The following is a 21,121-nucleotide window of genomic DNA, read 5'->3' on the forward strand; positions in this document are numbered from 1 at the left end:
CCTGTGTGCAGTTTTTCTTGTCTTTTCTCTGCAATCTGGTTTGTTATGGTCTCTTTCCAAAAAAATAGGTACAAAACACCTGTGACACACTTAAAGAAGATATATATATATATATATATATATGTTTTGTTTTTTCAGCAAGTGATCAATAAAAAGTAAATGATCATCAGACTAAATACAATATTAACTGCTGTTTTGTGAACTGGCCTAAATAAATCAAACCCCTCAATTTGAGGTTTTTTTTTTTTTTGCAATAAACTAAACTAATAGCCCCCCCCCAAATTTTTTTTTTAAAAAGAGTAAAAACAACTGTAATACCAAATGTTGATATGCATAGATGTGTTGCTAACACTTTACAATAAGGTTCATTAGTTAACTACATTAGTTTACATGAACTAAGAACCATAAAAACACTAAATATTAAATAAAATAAGAACACAATCAGAATATAAAATAGTACAATCATTTCATTGAAATAAAAAAAAAATTTTATAATAAAACAATCATTTTTTGACCGACACGCGAACAGTACCAGAGGGCTAAAAACAAAAAAATCCCATAAAAGTTCTATTTTTGGCAAATACAGTGGGGAGAACAAGTTTTTGATACACTGCCGATTTTGCAGGTTTTCCCACTTACAAAGCATGTAGAAGTCTGTAATTTTTATCACAGGTACTCTTCAACTGTGAGTGACGGAATCTAAAACAAAAATCCAGAAAATCACATTGTATGATTTTTAAGTAATTAATTTGCATTTTATTGCATGACATAAGTATTTGATACATCAGAAAAGCAGAACTTAATATCTGGTACAGAAACCTTTGTTTGCAATTACAGAGATCATACTGTAGTTCTTGACCAGGTTTGCACACTCTGCAGCAGGGATTTTGGCCCACTCCTCCATACAGACCTTCTCCAGATCCTTCAGGTTTCGGGGCTGTCGCTGGGCAATACGGACTTTCAGCTCCCTCCAAAGATTTTCTATTGGGTTCAGGTCTGGAGACTGGCTAGGCCACTCCAGGACCTTGAGATGCTTCTTACGGAGCCACTCCTTAGTTGCCCTGGCTGTGTGTTTCGGGTCGTTGTCATGCTGGAAGACCCAGCCATGACCCATCTACAATACTCCTACTGAGGGAAGGAGGTTGTTGGCCAAGATCTCGCGATACATGGCCCCATCCATCCTCCCCTCAATTCGGTGCAGTCGTCCTGTCCCCTTTGCAGAAAAGCATCCCCAAAGAATGATGTTTCCACCTCCATGCTTCACGGTTGGGATGGTGTTCTTGAGGGTTGTACTCATCCTTCTTCTTTCTCCAAACACAGCGAGTGGAGTTTAGACCAAAAAGCTCTATTTTTGTCTCATCACATGACCTTCTCCCATTCCTCCTCTCGATCATCTAGATGGTCATTGGCAAACTTCAGACGGGCCTGGACATGCGCTGGCTTGAGCACGGGGACCTTGCGTGCGCTGCAGGATTTTGATCCATGACGGCGTAGTGTGTTACTAATGGTTTTCTTTGAGACTGTGGTCCCAGCTCTCTTCAGGTCATTGACCAGGTCCTGCCATGTAGTTCTGGGCTGATCCCTCACCTTCCTCATGATCATTGATGCCCCACGAGGTGAGATCTTGCATGGTGCCCCAGACCGAGGGAGATCGACCGTCATCTTGAACTTCTTCCATTTTCTAATAATTGCGCCAACAGTTGTTGCCTTCTCAACAAGCTGCTTGCCTATTGTCCTGTAGCCCATCCCAGCCTTGTGCAGGTCTACAATTTTATCCCTGATGTCCTTACACAGCTCTCTGGTCTTGGCCATTGTGGAGAGGTTGGAGTCTGTTTGATTGAGTGTGTGGACAGGTGTCTTTTATACAGGTAACGAGTTCAAACAGGTGCAGTTAATACAGGTAATGAGTGGAGAACAGGAGGGCTTCTTAAAGATTAACTAACAGGTCTGTGAGAGCCGGAATTCTTACTGGTTGGTAGGTGATCAAATACTTATGTCATGCAATAAAATGCAAATTAATTATTTAAAAATCATACAATGTGATTTTCTGGATTTTTGTTTTAGATTCCATCTCTCACAGTTGAAGAGTACCTATAATACAAATTACAGACTTCTACATGCTTTGTAAGTAGGAAATCCTGCAAAATCGGCAGTGTGTCAAATACTTGTTCTCCTCACTGTATAAAAGCCTTTTCAATCCAGGAGTGAAATTAATAACTTCACGTCTGTACAGTAGACGACGCATCTCATACCTTTCAGCTGTGCTGGGTCACAGAAGAAGAAAGTGTTCATCTAAAGTCATTTTAGCTTACTGGTATTTTGAATTGGATCATCGAATGTCATCAGCAAAGACATTGCTGAATACATATATTTGTATTATGTAATATGTATTACATAATATTCTGAGTTTCAATTTTACTGTTTTTATTCTTTTTGAGGAACCCCTGTTTTGTGCAAGTGAGAGGAGTAAATTCTCACATTTACTCTTGAACTACAGTAAACCCTCACTTTCAATGTCTCGGCATTTACTCTCAATCATTTAAGTCAATACATGGGAAAACAAGTAGCTTGCATTGCTTATTTGAAACAGTATCTCATATAGTTTGTTGTAATTTTAAAAGTAATGCATTACTTTACTAGTTACATGGAAAAAGTAATCTGATTACATAACTCAAGTTACTTCCCATACATTACCCCCAACTCTCTCTCTCTCTCTCTCTCTCTCTCTCTCTCTCTCTCTCTCTCTCTCTCTCTCTCTCTCTCTCTCTATATATATATATATATATATATATATATCAATGGGGTTGAGTGGTTTAGCTTGGCAAATGCCAGTTGTTGTTTAAGTGTCTTTTCACCTCAGTTTTCTTCTTTAAAAAAACAACTACAAAAAAAACATTTATTAGGAGGGAAATCATTAATTTACAAGATTATGACCTAAATGCTGGGCATAGTTAAATAATGCTTTTGGTCATGTTTAAAACTACCTAGTTGTTATGCTAGATTAATTTAATATTAGGCAACGCATTGACCAAGACAAACCATGAAGTCCATGTGGGAGCGCCTCGTACCTTCATACACAAACTAAGCTCTCAAATCATGTTTAGGCAAATTTTTAAATAGCTTGACTTCATTAAGAGGAATTATAATAGGGATTGTGTTTGCGTGTATAAATGCTAAAGCTCATAATAGAGGATCAGAACCTGATCCCGGCATCAGACGTCACATGCGATTGACAATGTGTTTTGTTACCGGAGCCGACTCAGTCTGTGTGTTTACTGTGTACATTTGTTTAGCAATCCTTTATTCTGCTCAGTGCCTGCAAACCGGTTCTGTTCCAGGATGTGTGTGGGGGGTTACTATGCAAATAATACCTTTTACAAATAGCTTTTCATATTATTATTATCATTATAACCTTTAATTTACCAGGAAAAGAAGCACATTGAGATTAAGAATCTCTTTTACAAGAGCGTTCTGGCCAAGACTGACCGACACAGCTCGTTTGAGTTTAACAGATAGCCTAACATCCATCAATACATGAACATACACACACACACAAGCAAAATTTCAATATCAATACATAACTAGTTAAAACATCTACAGCCCAATGTTTCATTCTCCAACTGTCCAATGAAACCAGCTCACTAAGTTTCAACTTAAAATTTTAAAAGGAGTTTACAAAAACTATTGTATTGCTTCCGCTAAAGAAAATAATCCGTTCCGTCTCTATGGTTAGAATCCTGCGTCCATAGCAACGCTCTGTTTTTCATGGCAACGGTGGGTAATCAAGAAATAACAGACCGCATTCTACATTAGAATTCAACCAAGCCATGTAATTACATGATAATATACTCCTTTTTAAATCAGTATTTTGTGTCAAATTATTGATTTATTTGGTAGGTAGCCAAGTAATAAGCGGGATAATGTAGGGGATAAGCGGTTGTTATAGCGACCAAGTCCATCAGCCTGTCGGGGTTGTATTCGCTATAACAACCTCTACATTATCCCTTACATATTTTTTGTTGCTGGTGTTTATTTTATGAATAAAATAAATATTAAAATGACTATTTTATGGAGTAACCGTTTTATAAAAGCAATAAGCCCCTTGTAAAAGCCGTGTTTTACAGTGAATTTAGAACAGCTAAGGGGGTAAATAAACTAAAAATTATAAAAAAATACACAATATAAAATAAAAAATATTCATTTTCATATTTATTTCATTTAAACATTTTATTTATAAAACATGGCTTTGCGGGGCTTATTGCTTTATTCTACCCAAGGATCTTGACAGAATTGTAGTGGAGTAAAAAGTGCAATATTTGTCTTTCAAATGTACTGTAGTGAAGTTAAAGTAAAAAGTTTCCAGAAAAAAAATAATACTCAAGTAAAGTACAGATACTCAAAAAGTGTAGTTAAGTGCAGTCCTCGAGTAAATGTCCTTAGTTACTGTCCACCTCTGTCAGTACGTACCACTGGAACAGACAGTAAGAATAAGTCCTGGGACCGTATAGGCTATAGCTACAAACATACTGTTCACAGATGTAGTATAACGATATGACGGAAGTAGACCCAGGATAGATTTATAAATAAAAACATGCCAGAGTTTTTTTGTTTTCGGATGGACAAAGCAAACCATCCAACCCGAGCATACAACACACAATGGTTTTAAGATTTATTATGAACCTCAGTGCACCATGATAAACAGTGTCTAAAGCATGTAAACACTGTGAAGATGAATGCACATATATATAGCATTATTACATCATCATAATATCAACTTTTCTAAATGTCATTGTTAACTGGTTTGTATTCAGGATGAATAACAATGTCTAATGATTGTCAGTGTCTTTTAATTGCTTGATCTCAACAGAAATGCACCTGTTTTTCTACTATTGCGCTGCACTGATGATGGTGAAGGGAAGGGTGTGTGTGACGTACTCACCTGTGGTCACAATGGCTTTTTGGTTTCCTCCCCCCCCCCCGTGAACAGCAGAGCGTCAACACAAACGTCTCTCACATACGCACACACACACACACCCTCTGAAGACCAGGCTTTGGGCAAGTACACCGTTTTCTACACTTCTGCAAATATTTGCATCGCTTGTTTTATGTGGTATTGCTTTTCTGAACTGTTCCTGTATCTCATGACTTTTTGTAAGAGTATTTTTTTTAATGTTTTTTTGTGTGTGTCTTTTTTGCTTTTAAATGAGCTTTTACACATCAACAAAGTTGTCTAGAAGTGTAATGTTTCTCATTTAGTGTTAGTTTATGTGTGTTCAGACACCGCGGCTTTTGTAAATGACAGTAGCACTCCTTAATACTTAAAAAAATTAAATAAATCACATCCTCTAAGGTTTCTATAGCACTTGTTTTTACAGCCGTGTCTAATGCTTTATGATGAACGTTTTGCATCCTGGAGAACCTGGAGGGTATTTACAAGTAAAATAAGATGGGAAATGTATGAAAATCCAGTTTCCCTGACCTCACTTACGTCCTTTCATTTCATGTTGTTCTGTGGACATTGGCAGCCATTCTGCTCCATGATTTTACATAACTTTTTCCTTCCTCGTATTATGCTCTGATGCTCTTTACCAGAATAAAGGGTGTGGGAATTTGCATTGTGTTCCCCGTGCCGGGGTGAGGAAGTGACCTGACCGTCCCTACGGGTGGAGAAGGGATTTTTCTCTTTCGATCCGGCTCGAGTTTCACCGTGATCTCTGATTGTAGTGGATAATAGCCTACATCATGGTCGTATCCATTTAATGTGATGCAATTTAAATCCTCTCTGTTCACAAACCTGTCTAGACCTGCTATACAACTGACGCAGGAGCCTACAAATTTTTAGATTGTGTGAGCTATGCAAAAATGGGACAGGTTTTGGTAGATGCACAGATAACTGTTTTTACTCTCGGCCTTTGAGTTTTTTTGTGATGCTATAACCTTTAAAACAATATCCAGTGTGATTTTAATGTTAATATGCTCTTTCAACACAGTTTAGCTCTGCTATTCATTCGTTTTGTTTTGTCTTATAAAGTGGGGCAGTGATTTTAAGCTCATAGTCCAACTACAATGTAAAATTATGTAAAACAACTTTAGATGGGTTAGAAAGTCTATGTAACCTAATGTCTGCTAGCAACAAGTATATTTATAGTAGAAATATCATTCCCTGTTGTATGGGTTTAGGCCATGATAACACAAACTAGTAATTCATCAGGACAGGTTTAAAAAGTGTCCCATTTTATGTGACATGTTCAGGTTAAATTGAAACAGGAAAACGTATTATAAAGTATAATAATAATGATTATAAAACGGATAGATTTCAGATATAGACATTGAATAACCAAATGTAAAATAACTGGATACACCACTCTACAGTAATTTGAAAGTGATTGAAGTACCAGTTTTGGCCACAATCTTACATACGGTTCCTTTAACATTAAAATCATAGCCTGGGAAAACCCTGACGAACTTCCGGCAAATTTGAGTTTTGGGCCAGGAGCCCATTCAAGCCCATTTCCAATTTTTCCAAATCGAGGCACCAATCACAAACGTTGAGGCGGCTTCACACGATGACGATAGCGCAGTGACGTTGAAGCAGATTTTGTACATAACAAAGATGGCTGCCGCCGTGGAACATCCGGAATATCACTCGTTCGAATCAGCTATCGCGTCTGTTTTAAGCGATTTGAACGTTTCCTTTTTGTTAAAAACCGAGCAAAGAACAAAACTCGAAGCCTTCATATCTAAAAAATATGTTGTTTGCGGTCTTGCCGACTGGATTCGGCAAAAGTCTGATATACCAGCTTGCCCCGTTGGTGGCTAAACGAATGGGTCTTAGCGAGAGCCCCCTGGTAATGGTTATTTCTCCGTTGGTAGCAGGGGGGTAATCCAGCACTCGGAAAGCGTACCATCCCCGAGGGCCACCATTGGCTAACAAGCCATCACCTGCTGTTAGCATTCCATTGACTCCCATTCATTTTGGCGTCACTTTGACAGTGAATAACTTTATATCTGAGGCGTTTAAAGACTCCATTTGTCCATTGTTTGTTTCTAAAGAAACACGACAATGTATAAAAGGCTCCATTACCTTGTATCTTACGTTATGGCCCCGTAGAAGCAGTTTTTGTAAAAATAGGCTAACGATTAACCATAACCATAACCATAACCACACGACTCTCTGGAAATTACCGTATAGACAGGAGGAGAAGCTCGAAGTCAATCGGGGGGACGTGGAGGCATAAAGTCCAATAAAGTCAAGGAAGAAGCCCATAGAGAATCATAAAGTTGCTCCTGCTCCTATAGCTCATGGACTGCTCCTACTCACAATCTCCGTCTCTGCAAGATTCGGAAGGGAATGATTCAGATTTCTCTTGGCACAGCTACTAGAAGACTTACAACTGTCAGACGGGTTGCTCATGTCACATCTATGTCGTCAAGCTCATTTTGAGTCTGCGCAGTACGCTCAGCCATCAGGAAGTGAGCGCTTCTAATTTGCTTCACTTTTCTCCGTTGAAGTCTATGGGGTCGCTGTGTCCATTTCTTTTACTGTCTATGGTTGGTAGCCCTCATGGAGGATCAGGTCAAGGAAGCGACCAAGCTTGGACTCTCAGCTCTACAAATTGGCACTGACAACGAAGAATTAATTCGAAGCGGTCGCCAGCAGCTCTGCATACGTCATCTCCTTCATCGCTCTGATTGGTTTTAGGTCTATCCAATGCGCCCAGAGGCATTTGAGCGACGTCCGTTGGTGACGCCCCTTTGGAAATTGGCTGTGAATGAACCTTACCCAGACCCACTCTCAGTTACAACTGAGAAGGGTCCGGTGTCAACCAGGGTATTAAAATCACAGACAGCAGGTGAAATATTAGGCTGCTGTCTCTTTAAGACCTGATGCACGGATCCAATACACTGATAGTGATACACATGTTGTCTTTCTCTACTGTTTAGTTCACTTGAGCCATAACCTACTGTTTATTACTCTGAGATGGGCATTTTTTGACAGAAGTTTACCATTGCATTGTTAGCATTCATAAAAATGTTACAGACCAACTGGCAATTGACAATTGACGAGTTTAGGCCCTCTGCAAACTGTCAAAACTGTTCCATGTATTATGCATTTTAGCAAACGTAACTGTTTATTCATTTAGGTCATTTAACTTTAAGTCATTCACCTTTCATTTTGAGGCCACACCCTTCTCCCCATCAAATAAATGCTGAATTCAGAACCACATACTCTTACAATTTCTGCTGTAGAAAGTAAAAATAGAGTAGTATTTGTTCCTAATTCAGCAAAACGGGGCTCGGGAAGATGTTGTAGATTTGGGGTGCTACGAGATATTTGTTTATAGGAGAACACTCGTATAAACAGCATAGGCCTACACATTGGGACTTTTGACTGCACATCAAATTTTTTAGATATATTGATAATGCTTGCAATCATAATCATGGGCGGTGCTAGGGAGGGGCTAGCAGGTGCTTCAGCATCCCAGGAAAGACCAAAGCACCCCGATAGCACCCCCAAAAATAATTTCTGGAAGCAATTATATTCAGGCTGTATTCTATGGAAAATGCTTCACGTGTAGGCTATAATTAAACACGTTGCGTTCATATTCTGGGCTCATCTGATTTTTTGTATGCTATAGTTTTCATCAGAGGGGTGCAGGTGCAAGACCGCAGGACTTTTGTCGCACTTGAACCACGAATACACACTTTTTTTTATGTATTCGAAGAGTTTTGTGGTTGAAATTAAAAAAAGTAACAAATCCTTCCCTCGCGGGTCAATCTGACCCCCTTAGGAATGAATGGAATGCTTCAGTACACATAGAATAACCTAAAAATGCAAAAACTTTACCAAAAATTTTTTTTTATAATGTCTACATGTGTATCTGAATGCATACTGAAGAGAAACTGGCTTTAATAGGACCCGGCGAAACAGCTCATTTGCTCCAAATAGTGATATAAGGCAATTTTTTTTCTCCTCAAGCGGTCAGACACCCAATGTAAGATATATTGAGCTGAATTAAAAGGGTTATGCATGAAATTGTGAGTTATTTTGAATTTAAGTTAAAGAATGTGAGGAATGTGCTTACATTACTATTTATTTATTATTTATTGATCAAATCTAGGAATTTAAACGTTTTTAAAAAAACACACAAAAATAAACAAATAAATCTCAAAAAATAATTGCATTAAAAAATTGAAATAATATTATCAAACTGAAATTAAACAAGCTTTCTGAAAGAAAAAAAGGATAATTTTATTATGCATACATTACTAAAATACAAAATGAATAAATGTAAATGATTTTTTTTTTTTTTTTTTTTTGTGCGTTGCATTTACAACGGGGGTTTTCAACTTCCTGCGCCTTTACTTCAATCAAAACTCTTCTCATGCGGTTGATGCATGGTTAGTGCCGCTTCTAAGACGAACTCTCGAAGTCTGTACAGTGAACAGGGCTGCGTTTCCCGAAACCTTCTTAACGCTACGTCGTTCTTAAGTTACACCTTAAGCTGTACCTTATCATTAATACGTGTTTCCCGAAACTTTCTTTTTTAAGTATTCCTTCTGTAAGTCACACTTTCGTAAGGTTGGTCTGGACCACTCTTAGCTTCACCTTATCACTGTTGCAGGTCTATATGAATATAATTCTGAAGTTTTAATACACCCAGACAGTGTTCAGTTAGGCTAATTCAAGTGTTTTCATGCAAAGAATAAATTTGTCATTACACTGATTGTTGTTAGAATTTTAATTATATTATTATATATAATAAAATTTTATAAATGTATTTTAATTAAAGAGCGCTTTTAAAGGCCAGTGAAAGCATAGGCTAGTTAAGTCCTATTCGGACGCTAATATTGTTTATCATGGGCTCGTACGGTATTTTAAACATTTACAGGGTCGGTTATTTTAGTGCCGTCCGAATCCATAATGTCAGAGTTTTTTCTTAACCAACCCACGTAAAAATCCCTGGCCAAATTAGTACCTACTGTTTTTTGACAAACAGGTCATGTGGTAATTGAATCCACCGTACGTGACGTACACTTTTATTACTGAAATGCTTGAAAGTATTTACAAGAACAATATTTCATCGCAGCTCCACCTCAGCGAACAAAAATGGGAAAGAGAAGAAAGCATGTAAAAAAATTAAATGGTTATTATGGCAGCAATATATGATACAATTTTTAAATATGTAGGCAAGGCTATTATAGTTTGGATTATTTTTTATAATATCCCATGAGTCCTAGTAAATGCAATTTCAACTATTTCTAAAGTGCTTTTTTTTATAAAGAACACCGCTTTCTCACATAAACAGCCCCTGCACGAGAGAATAATTGATTCTCGAGCCATCGATATCAGCAGATCCAGCACCATCGCCACGGACAGCACCGGGTAACGTCACACGTAAGGTATATCTTAAGCAGCTTCCTAAGGTATAGTTCGGGGAACACACCTAGAAATGGTATACCTTCAGTTAAGTTATACCTTAAGAGTCTTCGTAGCACGCTAAGAGACAACGTTATCGGGAAACTCAGCCCTGATCTGATTTAAACTAATTTGCCAGACGGAAACGAACGTTTTAACATGCAGAGAGATAAGCGTATGTGTGAGGAAAAATATACAGAGTTAATATATATATATATATATATATATATATATATATATATATATATATATATATATATATATATATATATATATATATATATATACACTACCGTTCAAAAGTTTGGGGTCAGTAAGATTTTTTAAATGTTTTTAAAAGTAGTCTCTTCGGCTCACCAAGGCTGCCTTTATTTGATAAAAAACAAAAAAAACAACAAAAAAACACAGTAATATTGTGAAATATTATGACAATTTAAAATGACTGTTTTCTATTTTAATATATTTTAAACTGTAATTTATTCCTGTGATCAAAGCTGAATTTTCAGCATCATTACTCCAGTCTTCAGTGTCACATGATCCTTCAGAAATCATTCTCATATGATGATTTGATGCTCAAGAAACATTTATGATTATTATCAATGTTGAAAAAAGCTTTTTACATTTTTATTTCATGATGCTTTGATGAATAAAAAGTTCAAAAGAACAGCATTTATCTGAAATCTAAAGCTTTTGTAACATTAAACACTACCGTTCAAAAGTTTGGGGTCAGTAAGAATTTTATTTTTATTTTTGGGGGAAAGAAATAAAATAAATCAATACTTTTATTCATCAAGGATGAGTTAAACTGATCAAAAGTGACAGTAAAGACATTTATAATGTAAGAAAATATTCTATTTTAAATAAATGCTGTTCTTTTGAAATTTCTATTCATCAAAGAATTGTGAAAAAAAAAATTACACAACTGTACAAAAATATAGAAATGTGTATTTTTTGAGAAAATAGAATTTTCTATTAAAAAATACAGCTTTGATCACAGGAATAAATTACAGTTTAAAATATATTAAAATAGAAAACAGCTGTTTTAAATTGGAATAATATTTCAGAATATTACTGTTTTTGTTTGTATTTTTAATCAAATAAATGCAGCCTTGGTGAGCAGAAGAGACAACACTCTTGCCGTTTAATCACTTTACTGTGACTGTTAGGGAGGGACTATTTTTTGGGCGGAAAGATGGGATTTACTTATTTTACTTTAAAAAGAGAGCATTATAATATATATATTTTCTGTTTAAATATTTGTGTTATGTGGTAACTGTTTTATAAAAGCAATAAGGGTACGAGAGACCGTGCTGAATTGTGTATTTACAAGTCAATTTAACTAGCAAGTCTCTTCAGCCTTTTATTCACATAACGTTACAGCACCACTGTCCGTACCGTAATGATTTCGTTCTGCTCCTACACCTACAAATACTACTAATCATTACTATTAGTAGTATTCAAATGAAAAATATAAATCTACATGTGCTTAAAAACATGCCTCTATAAATAAATACATCTATTGACAAGCATTCTCACTTGTCTGTGGATTTTTCCATGTGTTTTCCCAGATCACTGAGTGATAATCATGGCACAATCAACTGTAAGTGTCCAGTCAGCCATGATTCTGGCCCCTGATAACTTCAAGCAAAACATGTGGAGCACAGGAGTGTGTGACTGCTGCGACGACATGGGCATCTGTAAGTGTTTGGTGGAGAGAGAGAGGAATAGGATAGGCTACTGTTAAGCACACCTGAGGAATGTGTAAAATAAACATCAATTTGTGTCATGTTGCTGTCTGGAGTTTGAGGATGTGAGATTTCGGATGAACTGAAAGCATAACTAATTCGATGTGCGTTGACATCTGTGTTCCTGTGGCAGGTTGCTGTGGTTTATTCTGCAGCTACTGCCTCATGTGTAAGACCAGCGAGGATTTTGGAGAGTGTCTCTGTCTCCCCCTGCTGGAGATTTGCTTCGGAGGCATTTTGCATCCTATTACATTCGCCATGAGGAGCAGTATGAGAGAGAGATACCAGATTAGGGTAATTACTATGTTGTAATACAATTATCACTGTTTAAAATACATTTTCAGCATCATTACTCCCGGCCGATCACATGATCCTTCAGAAATCATTCTAATATGATGATTTGCTGCTCAAGAAACATTTCTGATTGTTATCAATGTTGAAAACAGTTGTGCTGCTTAATAGAAACCGTGATACATATTTTTTAAAGATTCTATGATGAATAAAACTACTACTATTAAATGTAAAAAATTACCAAAATGAACTGAGTTTATGTTTACGAATCGGAAAAACGTTGTAGTGCTTATATAACAACGTGTTAGAAACTTGCTTTGAAAAAAAAAACACTGTAGCTTTAAAGGGACACTCCACTTTTTTTGGAAATAGGCTCATTTTACAGCTCCCCCAGAGTTAAACAGTTGAGTTTACCGTTTTCGAATCCATTCAGCCGATCTCCGGGTCTGGCGGTACCACTTTTAGCATAGCTTAGCATAGATCATTGAATCGGACAGGACCATTAGCATCTCTCTCAAAAAAATGACCAAAGAGTTTCGATATTTTTCCTATTTAAAACTTGACTCTTCTGTAGTTACATCGTGTACTAAGACCGACGGAAAATGTAAAGTTGCGATTTTCTAGGCTGATATGGCTAGGAACTATACTCTCATTCCTGCGTAATAATCAAGAAACTTTGCTGCCGTACCATGAGTCCAGCAGGCGTAATGATATGACGCAGCGCCTGAAAATAGTCCCCAGCTCGGTAACTTCCAACGTGACCGGGACTAAGTTTGTCTAACCTATTAGACCTATTTTCAGGCACTGCGTCATATCATTACGCCTACTGGACTCATGGTACGGCAGCAAAGTTTCTTGATTATTACGCAGGAATGAGAGTATAGTTCCTAGCCATATCAGCCTAGAAAATCACAACTTTACATTTTCCGTCGGTCTTAGTACACGATGTGAAGAGTCAAGTTTTAAATAGGAAAAATATCGAAACTCTTTGGTCATTTTTTTGAGAGAGATGCTAATGGTCCTGTCCGATTCAATGATCTATGCTAAGCTATGCTAAAAGTGGTACCGCCAGACCCGGAGATCGGCTGAATGGATTCGAAAATGGTAAGACTCAACTGTTTAACTCTGGGGGAGTTGTAAAATGAGCACATTTCCAAAAAAAGTGGAGTATCCCTTTAAAATGTACATTTGAGCTTTGACTGAATTTAAAGGGATGGTTCGGAGTAAAATCAACCTTTTCCCTTGGTTGAACATTATTAAAGTTAGAGCTTATTTAGAGATATCAGCCGGATGGCTTAGTGCAGGCGCTAATGGATCCAAGGCTGTATCTCGTAAATTACCCCACTAATAATGCCCAGAATGGTACCAAACTTCTACAGTAGTACAAATAGGTTCTGTACTCATAAAACGAGGCATTGGAAAGTTTGTAAGTACATCAGGAGTTTATTTAAATAACACTTGCCCGATGGCTAAGGCTACCGCTAGCCCGGACGTCGACGTCACTTCAGTGGTTTGGTAAAAGCACGTAAAAGTCCTGGCAGAAAGCGATGCATAAGGATGTAGTGTTAACACTTATTGGTTAACACTAAGTTGTTAACACTTAAAAAAATAATAATTGGATAAACTGGCTGTCTGCCAGGACTTTTACATGCTTTTCCCAAATCACTGAAGTGACGTCGACGTCCGGGTTAGCGGTAGCATGAGCCGTCAGGCAAGTGTTATTTAAATAAACTTGTTTTATGAGTACAGAACCTATTTGTACTTCTGTAGAAGTCTGGTACCATTCTGGGCATTATTAGTGGGGTAATTTACGAGATCCAGCCTTGGATCCATTAGCGCCTGCACTAAGCCATTCGGCTGATATCTCTAAATAAGCTCTAACTTTAATAATGTTTAAATTTAATAAGGTGTTTGGCTCGAGGTCATGGTGCAAAGGACCCTCGGTTGATTTTACTCCATCCCTTTAACTTCCAGAGGGAGTTGAAAACACATTCGACCGGATTGCTTTCGTAGTGTAAACGCTCATGTGATCCAATGTGTTCAAACAGCCACAGAAGACCGTCTACTCTCCGTCTACTGACCTCATGCGTAACATTATGGGAAGAGCTCTAGACAGACGGGATTTAAACTTTCTCGACTGAAGACCCAAGTTTGGTTTGAAGATCAAAAACATACCAAGCACAATGTTCTCTCACCATTCCTGATTTCTAACACACACTCACAGCGTTCGGCTGGTCTTGTGACTGTCAGAGCAGAAACTAAAGCTGATGCTCTCCGTGTGTTTTTCCGTCGTCTCCCGTCGCGTTCATATTTAAATTACACAAGCTTATTTTGTCCATTAGATCGAAAGATCTGAAAAAACACAACATTTCCCGCCCATAGACCCTCCCCTCGAAGAAATCAGGACAGAATTGGTTGAAAGTGGACAAAAGAGTTGGATTAAAACACCAGTAAACGGGAACGTGTCTCTCTCGTCTACTTGTGATCCGATCGACCAAAACGCATCTTAATACCAGGAGTAAACAAGGCCTCAGTTTCACGTCACATTACATTTATTGTGTTTTCTCTCCTGAAGGGTTCGATTCAGGACGACTGCTGTGCGGTGACCTGCTGCACGGTGTGTGTGTGGTGTCAGATGGCCAGAGAGCTGAAGGCTCGTCGACACAATCTAGTGGTCATCAACCCCACCGTACACACAGTTCACCAGCAGCCGCAAGCCTTCAACCAGCAGCCGCAAGCCTTCAACCAGCCGACTCAAGCCAGCAATATGGGCTACCAGCCTCCTGGATACCAGTGACCTCTAACCTCTAACCTCAAGCTCCCCGGAGAGCAAGACCTGCTGTTCTGTTGAAGTTACGTAGTTATCAGGAAATCTGTTGAGATGTTATTTCCATATTCATACCTATAGCCTACTCGTTTAACGATGCCAATATTTTTTTCTGAACAAAATATTTTATGATAACGGTTTTATTTTTTTATTTTCTCTATAGACAAATTGCCAAATGTAGATTTATATATATATATATATATATATATATATATATATATATATATATATATATATATATATATATATATATATATATTAAACTGACCAAAACTGTTTGATTCTTGTATGTGAATTTCTTTTCATAAATATCATTCTTAATATAACATGCTAAACAGACGTGTGTATCAGATGACAAACTCAATCACAACAATCGCTATGGTTTTTTCTTCCCGTCTGTGATTGGACGGTTGTAGCGTGTCCAAAGAGAGTCATCACAACAGAACTCATGTTTAATGAGACGCTGAAGTTAGTCGCCAGGGAATCTGGAAGGGACGACTGATATACAGAAACACAAGTGATTTGTAGCCAACACAAAGCATGTAACTGCAGCATCCAGCAAACCCCTGTGACACACACACACACACACACAGTGTTAAAGAATACTGACACTCCCACTGATGTCTAGGGAAACTCTACAAACAGAAATATGATCCTTTTCAATGGCCTTTATCTAGCTATTATCACTGTGTACTCGTACGGTAAGCCTGTTGGCAAAGAAAGAAAGGAAAAATTCAGGAAAAAATTAAATTTTACATGAAAGTTTATTAAGTCATACATAGAAGTTTTGGAACAACATAAAGGCAAGTCAAGTCAAGTTTATTTGTATAGCGCTTTTCACAATACAGATTGTATCAAAGCAGCTTCACAGTATTAAATTAAAATAATACAACAAAGTTTGTTTCAAGAGGAATTTATTGATTGATAAAATAAAATTAAATATCCCCAAAATATCCCCAACTGAGCAAGCCAAAGGCAGGAGTGGCAAGGAACCGAAAAACTCCATCAAGTGACCTAATGGTGTCCTAAAACTCCACCAGGTGACCTAATGGTGTCCTAAAACTCCACCAGGTGACCTAATGGTGTCGTAAAGGCGAGTGAATCATAAAAGAAATTTCATTTTTGGGTGAACTGTCCCTTTAAGGAAATATTTCATATTGTCCACTAGGGAAACTGATGGCTCACATAATTTAAAATTAAAATATGAAATCAAAAATGGCTGTTCTACTTAACATTATTTATTTTTTATATATATACAAATTTTATTAAATAATATGAAATGCACTATTTTTCTGTAGTTATGCTAAATTATTGACCTGACGAGGATTTTGAGGTTGAGATTTAAATGATCTAATTATATTCAAATTTAACCTTATGGATTTCACATTATATTCCACAGATCCCTCCTAATCCATAATTATTATTTTATTATTTTACGTATTTATGGTCAGCTGATGCAATTTCCTACATTTTAATTTAAGTTGTAAGAATGTAAAGGTCGGTGGGTGATATGTACGAGGTCAACACAAGGCTTATTTCTCTTCGTTCTATGTTTTAATGTCCCAATACTCAGGAATCATTCTTTAACCCTTGTGCGTATGGAAATGTTCATCTTTTTCAGTTTAGGTTATAGTTTTTTTGCCAACTGCATACATTTTGAGACAAACGTGTATTTTTATTTCACCCCTTTTCCTTTAATTAATCTATTTTGCACTAGATACACACAATAGTTCCACTCAAGACCTTAAGGACAAATATGTGCCCCAATTTTTAATACCCGGGCTATTTAACTATAAAATTATGCAATCTTTGTTTTAGGCTTTCATTCTGTTGGCAAGTTTGGAACACAACTTGTTTAGATTTATGACTTTGATTTTCTAGCAGTTTTAAGTTAACATATTTTATTATAAATATATATATGTTTTTTAATGTAAAATGATGTAAAAAATAAATATATATACAGTACAGGCCAAAAGTTTGGACACATTACTATTTTTAATGTTTTTGAAAGAGGTTTCTTGTGCTCATCAAGCCTGCATTTATTTGATCAAAAATACAGAATTCTTTTTTAATATTGTGATATATTATTACAATTTAAAATAATTGGTTTTCAATTTAATATACTTTAAATTATCATTTATTTCTAAGCTGGATTTTCAGCATCATTACTCCAGTCTTCAGTGTCACATGTGACATCCAGTCTATCACATGATCCTTTAGAAATCATTCTAATATTCTGATTTATTATGAGTGTTGGACACAGTTCTGCTGCCTAATATATTTGATGAATAAAAGGTTAAAAAGAACTGCATTTATTCAAAATAAAAAAATATTTTCTAATAATATAAATCTTCTTTACTATCACTTTTGATCAATTTAACACATCCTTGCTGAATAAAAGTATTGATTTATTTCAAAAAAAGAACAAAAGATTTCTATTTTTGAAAAACATTTGCTTCTTTTTTTTTTTTTTTTTTACTTTTTATTCATCAAAGTATCCTAAAGAAGTATCACAGGTTATGAAAAAATATTAAGCAGCAGAACTGTTTCCAACTTTGATAATGAATCATCATATTAGAATGATTTCTAAAGGATCATGTGATAGACTGGATGTCACATGTGACACTGAAGACTGGAGTAATGATCCTGAAAATTCAGCTTTGCATCACAGAAATAAATGATAATTTACAGTATAATAAATTGAAAACCAATTATTTTAAATTGTAATAATATATCACAATATTACATTTTTTTCTGTATTTTTGATCAAATAAATGCAGGCTTGATGAGCAGAAGAAACTTCTTTCAAAAACATTAAAAATAGTAATGTTTCCAAACTTTTGGCCCGTACTGTATATTCACTTTTGTTTTTTTACTTCGGCCAAGGGTCTTCTTTAAAATGCCATTGCAATTTGTGTCCTCTTTTGACCTTCGCCACTGCCGTGACACTCAGAGCTTTTTCTGTTTCCGTCTTCCTTTCGCCGGCACTTTGACCTGAATGTCACTGGCTGGATTCACCACACAGCTCTTCCTGTAATAGTGATTCAGGAGTCTGTCCCAAAGTTGACAGCATCTCAACAGGTCACTATTACCTAAGAGATAACAAAAATGGGAATATTACTATTATTATTAGTTCTTACAATATACACTACTAATCAAAAGTTTTGGATCTGTAAGATTTTTACTGTTTTTAAAACAAGTCTCTTCTGCTCACCAAGGCTGCATTTATTTGGTTAAAAATACAACAACAAAAAAACAGTAATGTTAAATATTATGACAATTTAAAATAGCCTAACTGTTTTCTATTTTAATATATTTTAAACTGTAATTTATTCCAGTGATCAAAGCTGTATTTTCAGCATCATTACTCCAGTCTTCAGTGTCACATGATCCTTCAGAAATCATTCTAATATGATGATTTGATGCTCAAGAAACATTTATCATTATGGTTTTATTATCAATGTTGAAAAAGTTGTGAACAATTTTCTTTTTCAGGATTCTTTGATGAATAGAAAGTTCAAAAGAAAAGCATTTATTTGAAATATAATCTTTTGTAACATTATAAATGTCTTTACTGTAACTTTTGATCAATTTAATTCATCCTTGATGAATAAAAGTATTGATTTCTTTTATTTCTTTCACCAATATTTTTTTTATAAAACTTCTTACTGACCCCAAACTTTAGAACGGTAGTGTTTAGTGTTACAAAAGCTTTCTATTACAGATAAATTACTGTTTTCAACATTGATAATAATAATAAATGTTTCTTGAGCATCAAATCATCATATTAGAATGATTTCTGAAGGATCATGTGACACTGAAGACTGGAGTAATGATGCTGAAAATACAGCTTTGATCACAGGAATAAATTACACTTCACTATATATTCACATAGAAAACAGCTGTTTTAAATTGTAATAATATTTCACAAAATTACAGTTTTTGTTTTGTATTTTTAATAAAATAAATGCAGCCTTGGTGAGCAGAAGAAACTTCTTTTAAAAACATAAAAAATCTTACTGACCCCAAACTTTTGACTGGTAGTGTATAATTACACTTAAAATCAAGAGTAACCAACAATTTTTTTAAACAAAATTTGTCATCACTGCTTACCCAGAATGCACAGTCCGTCCTGTGCACGAGTTATGGCAACATTGACCTGATTTGGATCAGTGATGAATCCGAGTCTTTTTCCTAGCCAGGCATTACTTGGTGTGTAGCTTTCTATGTCAGATACGGAGCAGGAACGAACAGTGGAGACGATCACATACGGCCACTCGCTTCCTGCACACAGCAATGTACACTTAAAGGGTTACACTTTTAGGTCTTTTAATGCCACTCGTTAATCACAGAAACAAAGGGGAAAAATAACGAGTCTTGAACCCACATGTTCCACATTATCCCCCTGAATAATAATAATAATAACTTTATTTTATATAGTGCCTTTAAAGCGAGCTTTACAAAAGGCGCTTACACAGAGAAAAGGAAAACAATTAAAACAAAAATAAACATGCATGATAAGATAATAAAATCAAAGCTATCGATGAAAAATGTTTTAAGATAAGATTCAAATCAATGAAGAGACTGAGCATAAATTCAAGCAGAATTGAATTTAAAACTCTAGATTGATGCAATCAGAATAACACACCTTGGCTTTTCATAATTGTGCAAACGGTGACATTTTTAATATCTCTCTTCTTCATTGTCTTTTTGATCTCTGACATCTGTGCGTTGTAAGGGGTCAGAATTGCAATATTCTGAGGTGGTACGTCTGATTCAATCAACAGATGTGCCACATTAACCTGGAGAAAACAAATAAATCACATGCAAGAGAATATTGGCAGTGTATGAGAATTCTGTGATTTATCGTTACAGAACTGATGTGGCCTTCAAGCTCTCCTAAGAAGTTCCTGCTTATGGTATGAGGTGTGTTGAAGTGATTCCGCTCAGAATAATAATATAATAATGTTTTTCTAATTTCATATTTTCACACACTGAGTTTGCACTTACAAGGAATGCTCACAATACTTAAAGGTAGGATATAGGCAATTTTTGTAGAGGCTAGCAATAGCGAGTTAGCTTTAAAAGCACGAGATCCCACCCACGTCTCCAAAGCCACGCCTCCTTCAAAACACATGAACACACACAGCCAGAGCAAAGCAGAGTCGGCAAAGTGAATACGCATAACATTACAGTAATACTGAACGTAAACAACTTACAGAGCTCTTACTTCAGTCACATGACTGTTGCAGATTCATTTCGGTGTTCATAGTGTTGCCATTGAAAGAAACGCATACATTCAAGTCACGAACTGCTCCGAGTGTAACGTCACAGGTTTACAATTACAGATTACAGTAGTTATGGCGTGAACGTGGCATAAGCTTATTGTTTAGGTTCAGGAGGAACTGTAAAAGGCGGCTGCTGTTTCGGTTGCTGCACTCAGTGACTGACGCCTGTCTAATTCTTCATAGCGTGAAAATGTGAAAATGGAAATGCATATGAAGAGTTCAGATGCAAAAGCCTCTAAATGCCATCTGAAATTTTCTTATAGAATGATCATTTTTATCAAGCTTGTATATTTAAATTCAATAATTTCACTTAAATGGCAATGAAGATTACCTATTAATTGTCATTTAAGTGAAATTACTGAACTTAAATATACAAGCTTGATAAAAATGATCATTCTATAAGAAAATTTCAGATGGCATTTAGAGGCTTTTGCATCTAAACTCTTCATATGCTGACAGGCAGGTATAGGACATTGTATTTGGTCCGAATGCAATAATTGAACAATAATAATAATACGTTTTATTTATAAAGCGCCTTTCCAGGGCTCAA

At 36.1% G+C, this 21,121-nt stretch overlaps 2 protein-coding genes and 1 long non-coding RNA gene across 4 annotated transcripts in view; 1 reads left to right on the top strand and 2 right to left on the bottom strand.

Moving 5' to 3' along the window:
- Positions 1–4,963: 4,963 nt before the first annotated feature.
- ponzr6 (plac8 onzin related protein 6) lies at positions 4,964–16,975 on the top strand. Its single transcript, XM_082162461.1, has 5 exons — positions 4,964–5,055; positions 11,989–12,117; positions 12,299–12,459; positions 15,032–16,086; positions 16,377–16,975. Exons 2-4 carry the CDS (start codon positions 12,006–12,008, stop codon positions 15,251–15,253), a joined length of 495 nt encoding a protein of 164 aa, XP_082018587.1. The 5' UTR covers positions 4,964–5,055; positions 11,989–12,005; the 3' UTR covers positions 15,254–16,086; positions 16,377–16,975.
- On the bottom strand, positions 10,682–11,982 carry LOC309493349. Its single transcript, XR_014203853.1, has 2 exons — positions 11,841–11,982; positions 10,682–11,770 (listed from the first exon to the last, which is right to left on the bottom strand). It is a non-coding gene; the product is annotated as an uncharacterized lncRNA (long non-coding RNA).
- A 1,208-nt stretch (positions 16,976–18,183) lies between the features above and the next one.
- The window catches only part of LOC309493196 (3'-5' exoribonuclease HELZ2), a 35,959-nt gene continuing 33,021 nt past the window's right edge, over positions 18,184–21,121 (bottom strand). For both annotated transcript variants that reach the window (XM_082162319.1, XM_082162318.1), the window contains exons 11-13: positions 19,932–20,085; positions 19,397–19,567; positions 18,184–18,375 (exon numbers count right to left, since the gene is read on the bottom strand). In XM_082162319.1, the coding sequence (XP_082018445.1) occupies positions 18,233–18,375; positions 19,397–19,567; positions 19,932–20,085 (468 nt within the window). In that variant the 3' untranslated portion in view covers positions 18,184–18,232. The remainder of the gene's footprint in view (positions 18,376–19,396; positions 19,568–19,931; positions 20,086–21,121) is intronic.

Source organism: Leuciscus leuciscus (genome assembly GCF_965113295.1).
Source record: "Leuciscus leuciscus genome assembly, chromosome: 2".
Classification (NCBI taxonomy): Eukaryota; Metazoa; Chordata; class Actinopteri; order Cypriniformes; family Leuciscidae; genus Leuciscus; species Leuciscus leuciscus.

Coding starts and splice junctions, on each gene's coding strand:
- ponzr6 (XM_082162461.1), top strand. CDS start 12,006: ATGGCACAATCAACTGTAAGTGTCCAGTCAGCCATGATTCTGGCCCCT. Junction 12,118..12,298: donor CTGCGACGACATGGGCATCT/GTAAGTGTTTGG, acceptor TTCCTGTGGCAG/GTTGCTGTGGTTTATTCTGC. Junction 12,460..15,031: donor GAGAGAGATACCAGATTAGG/GTAATTACTATG, acceptor TCTCTCCTGAAG/GGTTCGATTCAGGACGACTG.